The following is a 21839-nucleotide window of genomic DNA, read 5'->3' as shown; positions in this document are numbered from 1 at the left end:
TCTTTCCAGCCCGTGGGCACTCCCATCTTACTTCTCAGGCAAGAGTTTTAAACAGGGTCCCCAGGAGTCAACTTGGATTGGAAAAACGTGTGTTTAATAAAACAAAAGGGCTCTTTGGCTACAAAACCCAGGCAGAACAGAGGTTAATATGCTGGACAGAGACCAAGAGGGATTAATAGGGGAGAGGAGCTGAAGAGACCCACACCCGCTTTATAAGGGTTGGCCTGGGCAAGAGTTTCAGGATTATTTCGAAACAACAGTTTCAGGATTACTTGCAACAACACAAATGACACTTGAGCAGATTTATGGTCAACTAGCTTGACATCAATGATAGAATTCAGTGGCTGGGCTAAAGCTCCCTTTGCTTCCAGTGGGGTTCTCACATGCTGGTCAGAGGACCAGCTGCATCAGAATCAACTAAAAGACTGTATTTCATTAGAAAAACATTCTCAAGTACTACTCTCAGAAATGGTCCACACTGTAGGTCTAGAAATCTGATTAAAAAAAATGTTCCCCCAAAATACAGATTTTTTAATTATTTTGATTGTCTCTCAAAATTGAAAAGGTATGTAAGCTTTGAGACTCATCAGTCCCACTGCTGGGAATATCTATGCTTATGAAATTTAAACAAAGCCCATGGACAAGGATGTTTCTGCTCTGTTTTTGGTTTTGGTTTTTGTGTCATACCCAGTTGGTGCTCAGGCATATTCTTGGCTTTTCACTCAGAGATCACTCCTGGTGGGCTCAGGGGATCATATGGGATGCTGGGAATTGGACCCGAGTGAGCTGTGTTCAAGGCAAATTCCCTACCCACTGTACTAAGGAACGGGCCCCTGAAAGCATGTCGTTTTTATAGGCAAGGAGCATCACAGCAGTGGATGTGGCTCAGAGGCTCAGCAGTGTGAGGCCTTGGGCTTGATCCCCCAGCACTAGAAATAAATAAAAAGTGAGCACCAATGCGAAACCATCTCTGAGATACACTTCATTTTAAAAAGCTGAATAAATCAAGGGTAGAAGAATGCTACAGTTTAAAACACACTTTCTGAATGTGTTTTAACTATGTACCTATGTACATCCATGCTTCTACCAAAAGATGATAGAAAAATGCTGGTTTATGTAGGAATGAAAGGCTGGCAGTCTCCCACCCTACCGTGAGCCATCCCCCTACTCTGGCAGGGTAGGGCGTGTTTTCTTTCAGTGCCATTTGCAGACCTAACCACAGGCACCTAATGCTTTCATTTTAGTTTTTAATATCATTAGGGAAACGAAGTCATGGGCCATGGTTTACTTCTTCCTCTTATCCATAATTTCTTAAGAAGCTTTAAAGTGTCTCAGGTGACTCTGTTGTGGAGACAGATTTTGGAGTCACGGGAGCACCTCAGACCATTTGTGCCATCCCTGCCAGCCCTTCACTGCAACGAAGACACTGGTGACAGGAGTGGACTTCAGTGCATCCCCAGATAGGCTCCGGGGAAATGGAGCCAGCTTCAGGCATCAAGGCTCCTCGAGCACAAAGCCGTTTCTGCTGCTTCCCCGAGCAGCAGGTCAAGGAGAGGCACACGCATGAAAGCTTCCAGGCAGACACTGACAAGTACCTCTCCGGCTCAAAGGTAGTGAGAGCTACAGGAAGGTGGAGAACGCAAACACAACAGCAGAAAAAAAGAAAAAGAAAAACTGTGGCATACCATTACAGACATCCAGAAGGACACGACACAGAATGAAAACAAGTCAGTTTTCATCACTCTAACCCTGGGGTCAAGAATCTAGGGTCCCTATAGCAGAAAGATCACATTAATGTAGTCATGCGCTCCTGGGAAACAGATGTGTAGAGAAGCAGCAGGATGAGAAGACACAGTGAATGTGCAGTGTTCTGGCCTAGGGCCTTTGAACGGAGAGCCAGAGAAGAGGATGTCAGGTTTACAAGCAGCAAGATCTTAGAAGCACATTTTAAATTCACTAAGGCTAGGGGAAAAGAAGAGTACATGGAAAGAAGGTCAATAAATAAACAGTATGTGCTTCATATACTTAAAAAAAATTCTATTTTTCATGGGGAAGGAGCAAATAACTCCCTAACTGAAAACAAGTTAATAATCAGCACTGAAATGGCTTCTGATGGAAAAAAAAATCACTTTCAGACTCATTCTAGAAGGATAATAGTAGTGCTCAAAAATTTAAAATAATCAGAAACACCTAAGAAACGAAACGGCTATCTCCCTAAGTACTGTTTTCTTAAAGAGTCTGATACTACCAGTGTACCACTGTACGAACAAATCAATACTGCTGGGAAGATAAACTGAACTATTTTGACATCAGTATAAGATTTTAGTTCAAGGATTTTTTAAGGGTAATTACTGTCATTCTAAGCATATAGAATGCTTTTACTGAGTCATGAGTTAGCATGGGAAGAAAGACAGGAGCAGGTGACCCTCTTTATTACAACAGATGCTGAGCACACACAGACATGCTGCAGAGTGGAGGGCTCACAGAACAGCTGAGGTGAGGACACATGGGGCTTCAGAGCCTCTCACAAGAAAACAGACATGCATGAGTCTCCACTTCAGAGAAGGGATCAAATGTCCAAGCATTTGTCTAAAGCAGAAGTACCCGGACATCAAATCAAGAACCACGCAGATGTCCTTGCTCTATGCTGGAAAAAAAAAAAAAAAGTCATCCAATTTACAACATACAGACACGAAAGTGAGTGAGTTCAAGAGCTGCCATCTTGGATTAAGAAAAGGGGGGTGGGGTCAGGGGATGGGGTGAGGGTAGGGGACTCTGAAGGAAAAAACAACAGTCACTTTGCTTCCAGAGACATGACTGTACTTACATAGCGGAATGAAACTTAGCGGGCCAATGGTAAAGATGATCTCAGAATCTACTCCTAAGAGGTGGATATCTTTTCTGGCATCATCTCAACGAGTAACAAGGACACACTTCCCAAAGGCACACGTGTCCCATGCTCTCAATCTGGTTAAAAAGAATTCGGCTGCACTGTTTGCCACCTCTTCAAACCAAATGTGATGGTTGGCTGGTTTTAAGTCACTCACTGTTGCAGCCGCTGCTGCCTCTAGTCCCTGTTGGCTCGGGGTTGGGCTGACTGGGGCTTCCACAGGTTGCCCTTCCTGATAGTGAACGGAAGAAAACAGGAAGGGAGAAGGAAACAGAAGAGGGAGGGAGTGAAGGGGGAGACGAATGGAGGGCGGATGGAAGGATGAAGATGACCAGAGAAGGGAGAAGGAGGGTCTTGTAACTCAGCTGCTGTCCAACAGGAGTAATAATCTAACAGCCGTATGAGAGTCATGCAACAAGATGTTTAGGGTCTTCCCAGGCATTACCGCATTAATACTTCCGCATTGCAAGAAACAAAAATGTGTCAGTTTAACTGTGTACGTACAGAATTCACATGCATACATACATCCTGTAAACACATGTATGTATGCTGCTTTTTAAAAGACCAAGAAAAAAAAGAACCCAACAGACTTTAAACTGAACCTCTTTCCTGGGTATCTTGGTTGGTGAGGCATCATATAGTCTCATTTTAAAAGAAGGTGTCTCAGCATCAGCCCTGTGGTTGCCCAGGCAAACCACATGGATGGGCTCACCCAGCCGCACAGTTCTTGCTAGTCTTTGGCTGCTGAGATAACCAGACAGGCCCAGGCCTGGATTCTGCTGAGCACAGCAAGAGCAAACATGACCAGAAAGGGTCAAGACTTTGTTCTCTACTCAAAACTAAGTGCAGATGTTCAAGGACATGTTTCTGTTCTTAGCAGGTGCACTGCTCATGCTGAGAGCTGACACAAATCCACCATAAGTGTCCACAGATGTATGTATGTATAGTTCATTATACTCAATCAGTAACTGCCTTGTTAAAAAAAATTCTAGTCACTTTTGGCAACAGAAATACACTCACCAAATGCTTCCTCCTCAAATACTGATGGCGAAGGATCAGTGGCTTACACAGTAGCATCCAAGGTACACACAGTAATGCAACCACTACCAGGAAACACTGAATTCCTTTCTGCAAAGGACAAGTACATCACATTAAATGATCAAAAATTTTCTGCCTCAGCACATATATTCGTTTTTCCCCTCCCCCTAAATATAACTCTTTTTTTTTCTTTTTGCTTCCAGGGCACACCCAGCGATGCTGAGGGCTTACACTGGGCTTTCTGCTCAGGGATCACTTCTGGTGGGGTTTGGGGTCCACATGTGGTGCCAGGGATAGAATCTGGGTAGGCTGCCTGCAAGGCAAGTGCATTACCTACTGTACTGTTTTCTGGCACACCCAAACAATACCTTCTCCCTATGATATCCAGTGATATCTATGAATATCACTGTTCAGTGTCTCAAAATAACTAGCACACATTACCAAGAAGCAAACTCCAGAAACTACCCACAGGATGAGTTATAAAGCTTTCCTTTCTGGCTACTGTGATTTGCAGCAGCATTAAGGAGGATGGGCCATTTGCGCCAAATACTAAATGCTTTAGAAAGGGTTTTTTGTGTTTTGAGGCCATCATGGCAGGGTTCATGACTTAATTCTGGTTCTGCACTCAGGTATCACTCCTCATGGGCTCAGGGGACCATATGGGGTATTGGGGATTGAATTCAGGTTGACTGCAAGCAAGCCAAGTGCCCTACTCACTCTCCTATCTCTCTGGACAGATTTTTTTTTTTTTACTTTTTGGGTCACACCCAGTGACGAACAGGGGTTACTCCTGGCGGTGTTCAGGGGACAATATGGGATGCTGGGAATCAAACCCGGGTCGGCTGAGTGCAAGGCAAACGCCTTACCTGCTGTGCTATCGTTCCAGCCCCCAGAAAGGGATTAAAAAAAAAAAAAAAAGACTTTTAAAAGGATCACGGCAGTATCTAGGGCTTCCTGATCTTAGGTGACCACCTCAGATAGTCCTCCCCTGATTGACTCACCTGTCCAGAATATAGCATGGCAATACCAGTGTCTTCATAGGAAAAGAGAAACATATTGATGAAATGGATCAGAAGGCTCGGGGCTTCCTTAGACATGTGAACATCATAGGCTGTCCACTTGAAAAAAATGAGGATGACCAAGTAGCCAAACAAAGAAGTCATAAAGATCACTTCTGGAATAAACCCAAAGTAGATATTGAGGGGCTTCTTAAAATACCTATGAAAGAAGAGAAAGCAAATGTCAAAGGAGAGCGACCCATGGGCCACTCCCACACCAAGTGGAATATTCGCAAGATCTTGGACTTGACATTCAACTCTTGGCTGGGGGACTTCCCGGCAGTGCTCTGCAGCCCTCTAGGGCCACTACAAGGTGGTGCCAGGCATGGAATTCAGGGCCAAGAGCATGCAAGGCATGGGCACCAGACCTTATGCTATCTTCCCTGCTGCTGGATTCTGTCTTTATCACTGCAGGAAGCAAAAACCAAAGGCACAGAAGGTAACACAACTGTTACTCCCAAAAGTTTGAATCTCGAGGAGGTCTCTAACCACCCCTGCAGTTTCCCAGGAGAAATGCACTAGAAAGGTCCTGTACATTCTGTGACCATAGCAAGGCATTTTATTTATTTACTTTTGCTTTTTAAATCAGACTGGGTGATGCTCAGGGGTTACTCCTGGCTCTGCACTCAGGAACAACTCCTAACGGTGCTCATGGGGCTATATGGGATGCTGGGAATTGAACCTGGGTTGACTGCATGCAAGGCAAACTCTATGCCTGCGGTACTATCCCTCTGGCCCACAGCATATAATTTTATATGAGGGAGAAAAATTGATTAGTTCTGATGAAAACTGTATTAGATTTTAGACTTTTTCTTTTTTGGGCTTTTTTTAGGTTACACCCAGCGATGTACAGGGGTTACTCCTGACTCTGCACTCAGGAATTACTCCTGGCAGTGCTCAGGAGACCATATGGGATGCTGGGAATTGAACCCGGGTCGGCCCCGTGCAAGGCAAACGCACTACCCACTGTGCTATCACTCCAGCCCCGAAAACTGCATAAGGTTTTTTTTTTTTTTTTTTTCTTTTTGGGTCACACCTGGCGATGCACAGGGGTTACTCCTGGCTCTGCACTCAGGAATTACTCCTGGTGGTGCTCAGGGGACCATATGGGATGCTGGGATTCGAACCCGGGTCGGCCTCGTGCAAGGCAAACGCCCTACCCGCTGTGCTATCACTCCAGCCCCTGCATAAGGTTTTAATCAAAGCTCTTCATGGCAAATGTACATCATTAAGGGACTAACAATTATTGACCCTCACTTAAGAATATAAGATTCTTATAAGAGCTTTCTTTATTGTGGGAGGGGGCATGCCAGACGGTGTTTAGGGGCATAGTGCTTGGGGGCCACTCCTAGGGTGGTATGAGGTGGCAGGAACTAAACTTGGGGTTCCTACACATAACACATATACTCCAGTCCTTTGACCTGTTTTCCTGGTCCCTAAACGTAGCACTGTAGCACTGCCGTCCTGTTGTTCATCGATTTACTCGAGTGGGCACCAGTAACATCTCCATTGTGAGACTTGTTGTTACTGTTTTTGGCATATCAAATACGCCATGGTAGCTTGCCAGGCTCTGCCGTTTGGGCGCTCGGTAGCTTGCCGGGATCTCCAAGAGGGACGGCTCTAAACATACTTCGTTACTTCGTTAAAACACAGAACAGGGGAGCTGGAGTGATAGCACAGTGGGTAGGGTGTTTGCCTTGCGCTCGGCTGACCCGGGTTCGATTCCCAGCATCCCATATGGTCCCCCTGAGCATGGCCAGGGGTAATTCCTGAGTGCAGAGCCAGGAGTGACCCCTGAGCATCGCTGGGTGTGACCCAAAAAGCAAAAAAAAAAAACAAAAAAACCCCAAAATAAACATACTTCGTTAAAATGCAGAACAGGGGAGCTGGAGTGATAGGACAGTGGGTAGGGCATTTGCTTACATGCAGCTGACCTGAGTTCCATCCCAACACCCCACATGGTCCCCCAAGCTGCCAGGAGTGGTCCCTTTGTGTGAAGGGCCAGGAGTAAGCCCTGAGCACTGCTGGCGTATTACCCCCAACCAACAAAATGCAGAAGAGGGTTCAGTTTGTTTAGTTGGCCACACTAGCATTGTTCTGGAAGCCAAGGCCAGTCCTGGTGGTGCTCAGGGGGTGACATTAGGAAACAAATGTGGGCCACACACATAAAATACATAAGCTCTGCGTGTGGACTATATCTCACCATATGATACAGACCATATCATATCCCATGTCCTCAGTTGTTAACCCCGCTCCCCCCCCAATTTCTTTAGAAAAAAGCGGTAACTGTGCACATTCTCAGACAGAAATGGTGGCTCACATGTGGTTGAAAAGGCTCAGGCTGACTCCAAACATCATATGGATGATACCGAGGATAACTGACATCTTCATCTTGAAGGAGTTGAGAAAGGTGAGTTTATTGGTAGCAATGTTCCAAATCTGTCCCAACCAAACAATGAGATATTACCAACAGTTCTTGAATGAAAATATACTATTCACCTACATGGTAAAAGTTTTTGTTTTATTTAAAAAATTTTTAGTATTATTATTGTTAATAATAACGGCAGAGAGTCTCTTGCCCGCGCGCCTGGCTGTCTTTCCCGGGGCCTCCTTGGAGGGGATGGGCTCCAGCTTCCCTCCCCACTCCGAGCAGAGCTCCTGGTGGCCGAAGACCTCCAGAGCCTAGCCACAGCCATGCTCAAGGCCCCTCTCCACACATTCAGACAAGCCTCATGCATGAAGGATCCGGAAGAGGAACCCAGGTGTGTGGGACCTGGGGCTGAGACCTCCAAGGCTGCTCGGATCGGGACTGGGCCTCCTCCGCCCAGATTTCCCATCTCCCAGTAGCTAGGCAGTCACACCCAGGGATAGCCGTGTAATCCTGTCAACAGCCAAGCATCCAGAGACTTAAAAGATACAGCTCCCGGCTATATCTTATAGCCTACTTCTCCCTCTAGGAGAACCTGGAAAACTACTGGGAATTTCCTGCCCACATGGGAGAGCCTGGCAAGGTCCCCATGGTGTATTAGTATGCCAAAACCAGTAACAAGCTGAGTCTCATTCCTCTAACCCTGAAAGAGCCTCCAGTACGGCATCGTTGGAAGGACGAGTAGAGAGAGGCTTCTAAAATCTCAGGGCTTGGACGAATGGAGATATTACTGAGACCGCTCGAGAAATTCGACCATCAACGGGATGATTATTATTGTTGTTTTGGTGTTTGGGTCACACCTGACAGTGTTTAGGACTTACTCCTGGATCTTCTGAGAAGTAGAAAAAAAAAAAAGGAAATCTAAGAACCCCAAGGAAAAAGCTATTTCTGCTTTGTTAAAACATCTGCTAAAAATAAAAAAGCACACTAAACTCAAATAAATTAAACTGGGATGGATTCTTGAAAATCAATCTTTCTGGAGTTAAAGTGATTAGGCAGCCACAGCAGAAAGCAGCTGGAGAGGAAGACTAATTGGACACTAGAAGATGCAGAAGTCTCCAGGCTTGAAAGTATTCTAGACAAGGGTTGGAGAGACAGTACAGCGGGTAGGGTGTCTGCCTAGCACACACAGACCAGGGTTCAATCACCAGTACCCCAAGAGCAATTTCTGAGTGCACAGCCAGGAGTAAGCCTTGAGCATTGTTGGGTGTGGCCCCAAAACAAAATAAACAAACAAACAAAAAAAATAGAAAAAGAAAACAGATCTAGACAGATACTCCAAAATTTTCTATAAATATGTTAACTGAAACCTAAACAACTCTTTGTTTTGTTTTGGGGCCATATCAGTCAGTGCTCTGGGCTTACTCTTGGCTCTGTGCTCAGGGATCACTCCTGGTGGGGCTTGGGGACCATATGGGATGACCATATTGAAGCCAGTTCAGCTATGTGCAAGGTAAATGTCCTACCTACTGTACTATTACTCTGACCCCCTAATAGCGCTCTCTCTCTCTCTCTCTCTCTCTCTCTCTCTCTCTCTCTAAGCTTTTTGGGTCACATCTGGCAATGCTCAGGGGTTACTCCTGGCTCTGCACTCAGGAATTACTCCTGGCAATGCTCAGAGGACCATACAGGATGCCAGAGATCGTTGGATCAAATCTGGCAAGGCAAATGTCCTCTCTACTGTACTATTGCTCGGGGACCCCCAACACTCTTTATCGTCACTTTAATCCTCTCACAGCTGGGAAATCAAGTGTTAGACATCTTGTAAAGAAGCTGTCTTACTGGATCAACGCCAAAAGGATAAGGTCCACCAAAGACTCCACGGATGGCTGGGTCCAGCTGGAGAACAGGGTTCCCCCGGAGCGTCTCTTCCCTGCCAAGTCAAGAGAAAAGCTGCATTTATTTTATCTCAGGAGAGGGAAAAACTACTGGAGTTCAGACACTTATCCCCAGAGAAACTAGTATAGCTATGTTTCTCTTTAATTGAAGATGAGGCACAAACATCTGAGAATTAGAAGACAAGAGAATTAAATACACTTATACAATCAAGTACAAAATGAGGAGGATCTGCTTTTATTTTTAATTTGGGGTGGTGGTAGGACTAGAACTGGCAATGCTCAAGGGCTAACCCCAGCAAGGTGCTTGAGAACCAGGTGGCACCAGGGATCAAATTCGGGGGCCTCCTGCATGCAAAGCATGCTCTCAGAATCTCTGCTGCAGAATCTGCTCTTAATTTGAAACCCAAAAAAAGTCTGTGCTTAATTTATAGTCTTGATTCTCTGATACTGCAGGAGATAAATAATAATCCCAGGGCATCTGGAGCAAAAAATGAGAGGGAATAATGCATTATTCTGAAACAGAGATACCGGAATTGCTTCCTAAAAAAGTGCTAGCTTGCTGCTGTCTGGACAATCAGAGCTGAACATGACAGAAATATGCTTTGTGTTCTAACTTCTTCTGCAACTTACGTCCAATTAGCTATCGTAAACATCGGTCGCACACTCCAGGATGACCCAAAGATATTAAGAGACTTGGAAAAGCAGTCGTTGTAGATGAGACCAGTGTAGATGGAGAACACTCCCATTAGCAGAATGATGTACCGACCACTGAACACAGTGCTAAACATCTGGGAACCAGAAGAAAGAAGCCAATGAAATATAACCCATGATATTCATGTTATCCCTCATTACTTAGAATATAACAGACGCTCCCACTTTATCCAAGCTTGGGTCAGAGAGTATATAATAGGACCAAATACAATGATAACAATATAGCCCATGTTCACAGTATGCCAACCATAGTTCCTTGTAGTGTTATTATGATTCAAAATTTTGGGGGGTTTTGGTTTGGGGACCACACTTGGTGGTACACAGAGCTTACTCCTAGATCTGCTCTCAGGGATAACTCCTGGAGGACCTGGGGGACAAAATGGTACGCTGGGGATCAAACCTAGGTTAGCTGTATACAAGGCAAGCATGCTACCAACTGTCTTATTGCGCCAGCCCACAGTTCCTGTAGTGTTACAATGACTATGTTATAGTGTTACTTCTCTACTCTCTATAAAGTCTCCAGATTTTCTTTTTTTTTTTGCTTTTTGGGTCACACCTGGTGATGCACAGGGGTTACTCCTGGCTCTGCACTCAGGAATCACCCCTGGCCGTGCTCAGGGGACCATATGGGATGCTGGGATTTGAACCCGGGTCGGCCGCGTGCAAGGCAAACGCCCTACCCGCTGTGCTATCGCTCCAGCCCCTCCAGATTTTCTTTAAAAGACTTCCAGATCATACTTTTCATAATGAATGTCTGATGATTAAAAATAGTTTCCACCTGACACAGATTTATCTTTTATTTATTTATTTTTGGTTTTTAGGCCACACCCTGTGACGCTCAGGAGTGACTCCTGGCTCTGCATTCTGTAATCACTCCTGGAAGGTGCTCAGGGGGCATTATGGGATCCTGGGAATCGAACCCACGTCGGCTATGTGTAAGGCAAGAGCCCTACCCGTTGTACTATCTCTCCAGCCCCTGACACAGATGTAAATTAAATATTACCTCATTCTCATTCTTCTGGGATAGGATGCGGCTCTCTCTTAACACCATCCAGACAGCAAAAAGGGTCATCAAAATGCCATGGCCAAAGTCCCCAAACATCACAGCAAATAGGAAAGGAAAAGTGATAATAGTATATGGAGCTATGAAAAAAAAAAAGAAAGAAAAAGTACAGAAAATGGCAATAATTCCTGATATCATACTTCTCTCCGTGTGCTAACACAAAGAAAGTATCTTTTTTTGGTTTGGGGGCTATACCTGGTGGTGGCTCTGGGCTTACTCCTGGCTCTGTGCTCAGGGATCACTCCTAGTGGTGCTCGGGGGACCATATGGGGTTCTGGGAATAGAACCCGGGTCAACCGCATGCAAGGCAACAAGCACCCTACCCACTGTGCAACTGCTCTGACCCCTGATGGCATCTTCTGAGCTTACCACCAACACCAGAGGACTGTGTGGTGCTGGGGGTTGAACCAGGAGTTCCTGCATGCAAAGCATACACTTCCTGTCACCATTTTATTTTGATGGTGCCAGGAATTAAACCCAGAGATGGGCACATGCAAGACAAGTGCTGTGCCACTGAGCTGCACACCAGCCCCTCTCGAGTACTTTCTTATTTTTCCTCTTTACTTAAACACTGTAGTTTACAAAGTTATTCGTGATGCATTTGTTAAAGGTATTCAATATTCCAACACCAATCCTGCTACCACTGTGACCTTCCTTCCACTACTGTTCCCGTTTCCTCAAGTAACCCCCTACTTTGGACCCCCAATATTTTATTTATTTATTTATTTATTTATTTATTTATTTATTTATTTATTTATTGGCTTTTTTGGGTCACACCCAGCAATGCTCAGGGCTGACTCCTGGCTCTGAACTCAGGAATCACTCCTGCCGATGCTCGGGGGACCATATGGGATGCTGGAAATCGAACCTGGGTCGGCTGTGTGCAAGGCAAACACCCTACCCACTGTACTATCACTCCAGCCCCCCAACATTTTATTTTTGATTTCTTTTTTCAGTTTTGGGGCCACACCTGGTGGTGCTCAGGGGTTACTCCTAGCTCTGCACTTAGTAATCACTATTGGAAGTTCTCAGGGAACCATACGGGATGCTGGGGATCAAACCTACGTTGGCTATGGACAAGGCAAGTGTTTTCCCCACTGGACTATAGCTCTGGCCCCACCGCAGGAGGAAGCCAGAACCTGCAGGAAAGCAGATTCTGACCTGGATTTACGTTAGAGTTAAACTTTGAATTTTACTATCCAATGACGCTTTTTTTTTTTTTTTTTGGAGGAAGGGGGATCACATCAATGTACTAGGATGCTAAGGATCCTGTGTTAGGATCCATGGGGTACCATGCATTGATCTTGGGCCTCCCACATGGAAAGTCTGTGTTCAACCAGTCACACTCTCAGGCCCATACCTCAAGGGCCCTGAAAAGGAGCCATTGAAAGACACAACACAAGAAAGCCCTCAGAGGGAGAAGATCCACAATCTCTTACCTGGATTTATCTCTCGGTAGGTTCCAATCCCGTATGCATCCACTATATTCTGAAAGCCATAGGTGAACTTGTTTGTTTTGTTGTAGGTTGGGGGAGTCTGGTTTGTCTGCATCCTGTTCAGAATGGAGGGCACCGTAGAACCACTGTGCTCCTGGAAAACATGAACACCATGTAAAGGGCAGTTCTATCTGCATGTTTGAATTCCCCTCCAAACATGGCAGTGGTATGGGTACATCCATTTATCAAGACCCATCTTACTGCACCACCAGGAGTGACTCTTGAGCACAGAACCAGGAGTAACCCCTCAACACTGCCCAGTGTTGCCCCCAAATCAAAACAAGACCAATAAGACCCATCAAACTATACATATAAGGTATGTGTATTTCCCTTCATACAAATTCAGTCTTTCCCAGTCTTTATGGAGACCTGGGCGAGATCTCATATGCACAATGAGGGCCAGAGAGACAGGGAGGTGCTTCGCTTGTGTGTGGCTGATCCCGGTCCAAATCCCCAGTTGGAATCCCTGGTTCAAATCCCTCCACCATGTATGGTTCCCCGAGCACTGCTAGGAGTCACTTGGGCTGAGTCAGAAATAGCTCCTGACTACCACTAACCCTTCAAAACAAATGAACAACCAAATTTACACAGAGGGGCTGGGAAGGTAGTATAAGCATTGTGTACATCCAGCCCAGTTTGATCCCTGGTATACACAGTCCCCCACAATTTAGTGGGTATAGCCCCAGAGGCCCCTAAACACTAATATATACAGCCCTGGAAGCCCCCAAGCACCCCAGAGGTGACCCTGGAGGCCCCCGGCAGCACCTCAGCTCCCACAGGCCTGAGCACTGGACAGCCCCGTCCAGTTGCAGGGCCCCCTGAATATAGCTTGGAAGTTCCCCCACCAAAGAATGGGAGATTAGGTCATATTACAGCAATTAAGGCACATGCCTCCCATAACCAGCCTTGGTTCGATCGAAGCACCATAGGCGGATGCTAAGCACTGCCCACTGTAGTCCAGTATCAGTCCTGATACTGCCTGATCAGCACCATGGCCTTGGGCCCTGGCACTAAACTACCAGCTCAGCTGACCAAATGTTGGGAATGATCGTTAGACTTCTGGAGTATCCCTGGAGACAATCCCTCCCCCATCCAGCAAAAGAATAAAAATAATGTTAAAAGTTTTTTACAATGAAAACTCAAAATAAGTCTCAGGGAAAATGTCTTAATTGTGAAAAATAAATTCTTGAATGTGTAACTAAAGAAAACACAATGTCTTCTTTAGAGTTTTCCACTTCTGTTTCTGCAAGTATCAATGTTCTATCCTTGTTTTAAGGAGAAAGCAAAGTTTATTTATTCTTCTTTTGGGGTCACACCCAGTGGTGCTTAGGGGTTATTCCTGGCTCTGCACTCAGAATTACTCCTGGAGGTGCATAGGAGATTGTATGGGATGCCAGGGATGGAACCAGGGTTGGCTTTGTGCAAGGCAAGTGCCCTCCCCGCTGTACTATCTCTCTGACCCTCAAAGTCTATTTTTTGACTCTTGCTTTACTACTAATTCTTAATTCCCTAAGCCCTTGCAGGCTATTTGAGCTATTCAAAACAGATGGCCCAGATCCAGAAGTCTTTTCTCTCACATGCAAGTGTCTGACACCAGAAAGCTTCCCTGTTTCACTGGTGAAAGTCTTTACTCCTCAGGGGATCCCTGCTACTCACCAACCATTCCTTTTCCTGCCTCCTTGTTGGTTCTTCCTCCTTTGCTCATCCTGTAACACTGGAGGGCCCCACAAGCTTCTCTCTGGCTTCCTTTTTGCCTCTCTTTGCTGTTTCCTCTTCTACCCTCACAGAACCCTTTTCTTTCTTTTCTGCCTTTCTATCTACGATCACTGCCGGGATTATACAGAAGTGATCTAATGGACAGAGAGTGGATCAGGAAACGTATCCTCTGTTCATGAGCTACCTCAAACAATCATGGGGATATAATCTCTTCCATTTTTTTTTTCTTTTTGGGTCACATCTGGCGATGCACAGGGGTTACTCCTGGCTCTGTACTCAGGAACTACCCCTGGCGGTGCTCAGGGGACCATATGGGATGCTGGGAATTGAACCTGGGTCAGCCGAGTGCAAGGCAAACGCCCTACCCGCTGTGCTATTGCTCCAGCCCCCGATATCTTCAACTTTTTTTGAGCTAGTTTCTGTAATACAGAGAAATACAAAACACACTGTCATGGCCAGATCAATAGTTCAGTGCTTAGGGGGCTTGCCTTGCATGTGGGATCCAGGTTCAATCTCAGGCACCACATAAGGTTCCCCAATCCCTGCCAGGAGTGATCCTTGAGCACAATTGGGTGTGGCCCCAAAACCAAAAAAGCAAGCAACAAGAAGATACTATTGCCAGACTAAAAGATGAGCAAGTTTTAGAACTCTGAAGTCAAAATGTTAATTAATTCATGCTCCTGTTGCTGGATTTGCTCTTTCCAGTCACAGGCTGCCCCAGGAAGACTCACCGTGCCTCTTCGGAGTGCAAACTGGATGGAGTCCAGGTCAGTGACGGGGCACCAGACCTCTGCAATCAGACACTTCTGGGTCACGTCTATGTTGCACAGGTTCAGAGTGTGGTAGATGGCCTTCATCTTCCGCACCTTGATGAACCACACCCGGATGCTCTTAGCAGCTGCCTGCAGAACCCTCTGGCGGTGATCCTCTGTCTGATTCAGAACCTTGTTGGAGAGAAAGGAACAAAGGAGTGATGCTTCTAACAACAGCCACAGACAGCAGGATATGAATGGCAACAATCCACAGGCTTCTAGGAAAGGTTGCTGGATACCTGCTCATTTATTTGTGTGTGGGGGAGCACACCCCGCAATGCTTGGGGCTTACTCCTGCCTCTGTGCTCAGGTATCACACCTGGTGGTGCTCAGGGGATTAGAGGGGGTGCTTGGGATAGAGTACATATGCATGCAGGATAAGTCCCCTAACCTGCCACACTACTGTTTCAGGCTGTGTATCCAGCCATCCCCCACTTCAGCAAGAATAGCTTCTATCCCTCACAAAATTATGAGAAATTTTATTTTTGGGGGCTGGAGCAATAGTATAGCTGGTAGGGTGTTTGCAATGACTATGACTGACCTGGGTTCAAGCTCTACCACCCCATTTTCCCTGAGCCTGCCAGGGGTGATCCCTGTGCACACTCAGGAGTGAGCCCTGAGCACCACCAGGTGTGACCCCAAAACCAAATATCCGCCAAAAAATTATATTTATAGTCACTAATATTCATTTTCCTTTTCTTGAGGGGTTGTGCCCTGAGTGATGTTCAGTGATGTTCGATTCTCGGCCAACATGGCCTGGAGTTTGAGAGCAGAGGACACATGGTTGCTGAGATGTGAGCAGCCAGACCACTGAGGAGTGTGACACTGGGGAGCCACACTTCACACTGCTCGGGGACCTTAAGAGCTAAACCTGGTGATGCCTGGAAGGACATAAGGCACTGGCCATGAAGCCAGGTAAGGCTCAGGTCTGGCACCCTAACCCCTGCACTATCTCCCTGGCCCCCAACATTTTCATTTCGCTTCAAGCTGAAGAACAGGAGAAAATGTTTCTTGCTTTTTCTTTGTTTGGCTGGGTTTTTGTGTGTGACATTGGAGATGGAACCCAGGGCCTACATATGGCGCTCTAACACGGAGCTGAATCATTAGTCCAAGAAAATGCTTCTTCAGTTTTTAATATATAACCTCTCTTTTTAAGGGGGGGCATACCTCTGGTGGTGCTCAGGAGTTACTCCTGGCTCTGTGCTTCAGAGTGACCCCCGAAGTACTTGGGGGACTATGTGATGCCAGGGATTCAAACTGGGGTTAGTTGCCCGGCAGGCCAGTGCCTTATTTCCTGTACCTTCGCTCCACGCTGCATTTATGATCTTAAACCCACAGCACCATCAATGTAGGTGACCGGCTTTTACTTTTATTGGATTATGGGAAAAGCAATGACTTTCCAGATGGAACCCAAAACTGAAGTCGGCATCACAGGGCCAGGAGCTGACAAAGTCAACAGACTCATTCTTAAGAAGGCCAGCTGCAGAATTCTCTGACAAAAGCCAGCACTAGGGAAGAGTGGGAAAGAGGAGTGCTGAACAGCACTGTCTAGAGGCTGAGAAACCCCATGCCAGGGAATGGGACCCCAGACACCATGGGTCAACAGGACCTATGGCCTTTGTGGGGGATTTACACTCCTACACAGCACTGTCAGTCAGGGGCAGGTAAGGTTTTATCTTACTGCCAGAGTAGTTCTCAGAGCCTGGGGACAGTCAAGGGAGTGGGATTTCAGGTTGATTTTTGGGAAAACTACAAATTTTCCTCAGACAAAGGTAAGAGGTCATGCTGATGATGTAGAAAGGGGCAAGGCAACCGTACATTTTACTACCTTGTTTATCGCCAATTAGTAAAGATTACTGTAGCAGCAGAGGGTTAAGCCCCTTTCTTCCAATTGGAAGGGGACCAAACAAAGCAAAACAAAACAACAACCCAACAAAAATAAAAACGAAAACTCTTTAGGGGCGAAAGTTATAAGACAGTGGGGAAGGCACTTGCCTTGCATGCGGTTGACCCGGGTTAGATCCCTGGAATCCCATATGGTTCCCCAGCACCACCAAGAATAATTCCTGAGGGGTTGGAGTGATAGTACAGTGGGTAGCTTATGTGTTGCACACAGCCGACCTGGGTTTGATTCCTGGCATCCCATATGATCCCCACAGCACCATCAGGAGTAATTCCTGAGTACAGAGCCAGGTGTAACCCCTGAGCATCATTGAGTGTGGCCTCAGAAACAAAAAATAAAATTAAAGGGGCTGGAGCGATAGCACAGTGGGTAGGGCATTTGCTTTGCACGCGGCCGACCTGGGTTCGATTCCCAGCATCCCATATGGTCCCCTGCGTACCACCAGGAGTGATTCCTGAGTGCATGAGCCAGGAGTAACCCCTGTGCATCGCCAGGTGTGACCCAAAAAGCAAAAAAGCAAAAAATAAAATTTAAAAAAAAACCTCTATTTTGTGTGTGTGTGTGTGTGTGTGTGTGTGTGTGTGTGTTTATGTCACACCTAGTGGTGCTCAGGGCTTAGTCCTGTCTTTGAACCTGTCTCTGAACTCAGAGATTACTCCTGGCAGGGCTCAGGGGACCATATCGGGTGCTGGGAATCAAACCCAAATTGGCTGTGTGCAACGCATAAGCTACCCACTGTACTACTGACCTGGCCCTCTTTTATTTCTTTAAAATAAAAGAATAAAGCTACTTTCTCTCCTCAACTGCTGACAATTATTATTCATAATTACTCTTAACATTTCTGGAACAATGTTTAATAAACCTGCAGGCAATGTTCTACTTGCTTTTTTCTTTCTCCATCTCATTCTCCACCCTATCCCTCTACCCTGCCTTCCTTGTTATTTAATTCTTTTTAAAAGTTCAGTTCATATAGCTGGGTGTTTTAAAAGACAACTTCTGGTTTTTATAATGATTATTGCCCATGCACTTTAAAATTTATTCATGAGTCAAGGGAGATAAGACAGCCCTTGAGCCACTGTTCTATGCCTATCACCTACTCACCAGCAGTTCTAAGAAATTCACTTCTTGTTTAAATAGATAAAAGGGCTGGAGCGATCCATCCAGCAGGCAGGGTGCTTGCCTTGAATGCACTTGACTAGGGTTCGCTCCCTGGCACCCCATATTATGATCCTCAGAGCTCACCTGGAGTGATCCCTGGTGCAGGGGTCAGGAGTAAGCCCTGAGCAAAACGAGGTATAGGCAAAAAACCAAATAAATAAATAAGTGTGTGTATATATATATATATATATATATATATATGTATGTATATATATTAAGGAGCCAATAGAGATCAAGGCAGTGGGTCATATTCAACAGAGATCAGAGGAGAAGGAAGACTGGAAGAGAGCTGAAATGGAAGTAATGATGTATCTCTAACAATCCAGTACCCGCTTAAAGGAAGTGCCTTTGGATTGTTGATTAATGTTTCAAGGCGGGAGTCAACACATTCTTCAACATACTTCAATCTGTGTATGAGAGCCCCATCAGCGTTGTGTTTCTCTGTGGGGTGGAGCCACGAGATGACAATGATACACACTGACTAGTTAATAGTGGCTGCTGAGGATCAATGCTGCGCTGGGGGTATTGGTACTTTAGTGAGAGATGTGGGATGGCTACACTGACTAGATCAACTCTGTACTCATAAAGACATACAGTGTTGTGAACCAATATCACCTGGATAAAAATATATATACATAAAGTACATCCAAAATATTTTGGTTCATTGGGGGAAAACTATAGCTAATTGAATAGAATGTGTATAACCTGGGTTCAGTGCCCTGCACTGCATACAGTCCTCTGAGCACCACCAGATGTGACCCCAAAGCACAAAGTCAGGAATAGTCCCTGAGCATCCCTGGATATGAGCACCACTGTGTGTAACTCACCCCACCACCACCCCCAAAAATCCTGTACTCAGTAAACTAGTGATAAGGTTCAACTGGAAGAACACACAGCCCTGAGTTCAATCCCTGGTACAGTCAGTGTGGCCCCCAGGCAATGCTGGGTATGGCCCCTATTTTAGAAAAATATCTTAGGGGCTGGAAATATAGTACAGCAGATAGGGTGCATGCCTTGCACATGGCTGACCCAGATTAGATCCTGGTACCTCATATAGTCCCTGAGCCCTGCCAGGAGTGATCCCTGAATGCAGACTCAAGAGTAAGTCCTGGATACCACCAGGTGTGGCCCCAAAACAAAACAAACAAAAAAAACCCTGTCAAAATCATAAAGAAGGGAACTGAATACTCTAAGCAGCAACTATTTCAGACACATAACATTCCTGATTCATCTGAAGATGATTAATGCCATTTTGTTTGGGGGCCACACCCTGTGATGCTCAGAGGTTACTCCTGGCTCTGTACTCAAGAATTACTTTTGGGGGCTGGAGTGATAGCACAGCGGGTAGGGCGTTTGCCTTGCACGCGGCCGACCCGGGTTCGAATCCCAGCATCCCATATGGTCCCCCGAGCACCGCCAGGAGTAATTCCTGAGTGCATGAGCCAGGAGTGACCCCTGTGCATCGCTGGGTGTGACCCAAAAAAGCAAAAAAAAAAAAAAAAAAAAGAATTACTTTTGGCGGGCTCAGGGATCAAACCTGGGTCAGCTGTGTGTAAGGCAAACCCCCTACCCACTGTTCACTCCAGCCCCCCCAATTAATGTCATTTTAAATGTCTCCAGCACTCTAAGAGACATATATATTACCATAGATATTTCTTTCCTGGTAACCTAAGCTGCTGCAGGTGCCCAGTAAACTAACTCAAGGAAGAAGTCTCCTAGGCCAATATTTGTAAAAAACTGAATTCTCTCCTCTGTATACCATTTGGAGGTCGTCAATCCTGGTGTTAACTCCGGAAGCCATTTCTTTCCTCTCCTGTGGTGTTTCGGGACAGGGATAGAGTGAGGCACGGAACCTGGAAAGTGCAGACAGAGCCTGAGGATCAGCAGATTATCACCACCTTAACTGCAAGGTTCTCAGAAGTCATCCTACACAAGCAGGAATGAGGCAGGGCAGGCTCAGAATGATGCACTAAGCAATTTTCACAGTTTACTGGAAATGACCTACAGACAGAATATTCAATTGAGGTGGGCAACAGTGGGGAGAGTAATGGAAATTACATTATATATTATTAGAGAGAAATGGCATTAAGAAAAAAGATCTTATGAGCATAGTTTCAGAAAAGTTTAAGGGGCTCAGTGCCTATGGGACACAGTGAGTACACCAGTCCCAGAACAGAGTTGAATTCTTAAGCCCGAATCCTACTTTTCCCCACCAAGAGGAAACTGTGGGCACTGTGGTGCTGTGCCCTCAGGAGGTGAGTACTCTTACCCTTCACAGATCTTCTTGACTCTGTTTTTCAGCTGATCGCCTTGGAAGAATATGATGAACACAGACTTGTGCACGTAGTCGCCCTAGGTCCCAAACCAAATCCCCAAAGTTCAGACTTCAATGCAGAAGAAATATTATCAGCAGTCTTTATTTCTGACAACAAGATAAATAAGAATCGTTTCTCCGGGGGGTAGGGGTTGGAAGGTGGGGTGGTTGGGGCCATACCAGGCAGTGCTCAGGATTTACTCCTGGCTCTGCACTCGGGGATCACTCCCAGCAGCTCAGGAGATCATATGGGGTGCCGGGGATCCAACCCCAGTTGGCTGCATGCAAGGCAAGTGCCCTACCTAATAGACTATTGTTCCAGCCCCTAAATAAGAATCCTTTTAAGGATACGTTAACTCTGTGCTTGTACTACTATCTTCAAACCATTTTCTCTCATTTTCTTTTGGTGGGGTTGAGGTGGGGTTGGAGCCGCACCTGGCACTGTTCAGGGTACCATATGAGGTGCTGGGGATTCAAATAGGAGTCAATGGGAGAATCCCATCTTTCCCCACTATCCCCCTACCCCAGGACTTCCAGCTGAAGGGGCTGGAGAGATAGCTCAAAGGGCCAGGCTTTGCACACCAGAGGCCCAGGTTTGATCCCAGGCACTGCACAGTCCTCCAAGCACCACCCGGAGCAAACCCTGAGCACAGAGTTCAGAGCAGCTCCTGGGCACTGCTGGGTATAGCCTCCAAGCAAATTCCAGTTAAGAGAGCTAAAACTCACTTTTCTTTTGGTTGTTGCTAAGTAACAGAAAACGTATGAAGCTCAAGTTTTGGGGGTAGAGTGATAGTATAGCGGATAGGGTATTTTTACCTAGCACATGGCCAACCCGGGTGGGTCCCAAGCACTTCAGATGGGCCCCTGAGCTCTCCAGGAGTGACCCCTGAGTGTATATTCAGGCATAAGCCCTGAGCATCACCGGCATTGCTGGGTATGAGCCCCATGGAGCAGAGCACATGCCTCACATGTGTGAGGCCTTGGGTTCAATCCTCCACACAGCACTGTCCCTGGGGCACTACCAGGAATGGTCCTGGAGGGCCCTCAGCACTGCCAAGTGCTCACAACAAGAAGGGAAGCAAACTCTTGGATTAAAGCAGGAGACATCCAGACTTCCTGGCAGGAGGAGGGGACCAGGCTATGTTGCTGCTCTGGACTCCCTTTCTAACGGCTACACCAGAGGACACAATTTCCTTGTCTTACAGTCACGGGATCCTCCAGGGGGTTCTCGATCTCAGCCTGTCGCAGGAACACATTCCCGCGGCACACCCGCCAGAGCATCCGCTCAAAAGTAGGGATGCGCTCTCGGTTAATCACACCAGCCACGAAGCTGTAGGGAGAAGAGCCAAATCGGGAAGGCTATTCCACACTGTGGACTGAAAGGCTTGAAGACACAAAGGGAGAGTGAGAGGCA

The 21839-nt window shown here is 46.2% G+C and overlaps 1 protein-coding gene across 7 annotated transcripts in view; it reads right to left on the bottom strand.

Moving 5' to 3' along the window:
- The window catches only part of ATP6V0A1 (ATPase H+ transporting V0 subunit a1), a 74379-nt gene that overhangs the window by 12786 nt on the left and 39754 nt on the right, over positions 1 to 21839 (bottom strand). For 4 of the 7 annotated variants that reach the window (XM_004608790.2, XM_004608791.3, XM_004608792.2 and 1 more), the window contains exons 7-17: positions 21629 to 21755; positions 20381 to 20463; positions 19871 to 19964; positions 14970 to 15182; positions 12466 to 12616; positions 10967 to 11106; positions 9883 to 10040; positions 9197 to 9287; positions 7307 to 7425; positions 4930 to 5146; positions 3911 to 4018 (exon numbers count right to left, since the gene is read on the bottom strand). In XM_004608790.2, coding sequence (XP_004608847.2) covers positions 3911 to 4018; positions 4930 to 5146; positions 7307 to 7425; positions 9197 to 9287; positions 9883 to 10040; positions 10967 to 11106; positions 12466 to 12616; positions 14970 to 15182; positions 19871 to 19964; positions 20381 to 20463; positions 21629 to 21755 — 1501 coding nt within the window. Of the gene's footprint in view, positions 1 to 3047; positions 3123 to 3910; positions 4019 to 4929; positions 5147 to 7306; positions 7426 to 9196; positions 9288 to 9882; positions 10041 to 10966; positions 11107 to 12465; positions 12617 to 14969; positions 15183 to 19870; positions 19965 to 20380; positions 20464 to 21628; positions 21756 to 21839 lie in introns of all 7 variants that reach the window. The other 3 variants (XM_055131516.1, XM_055131517.1, XM_055131518.1) reach the window with 1 other exon arrangement.

The sequence above is a fragment of the Sorex araneus genome, chromosome 3, assembly GCF_027595985.1.
Source record: "Sorex araneus isolate mSorAra2 chromosome 3, mSorAra2.pri, whole genome shotgun sequence".
Taxonomy (NCBI): Eukaryota; Metazoa; Chordata; class Mammalia; order Eulipotyphla; family Soricidae; genus Sorex; species Sorex araneus.
This window is presented reverse-complemented; position numbering and strand designations above follow the sequence as displayed.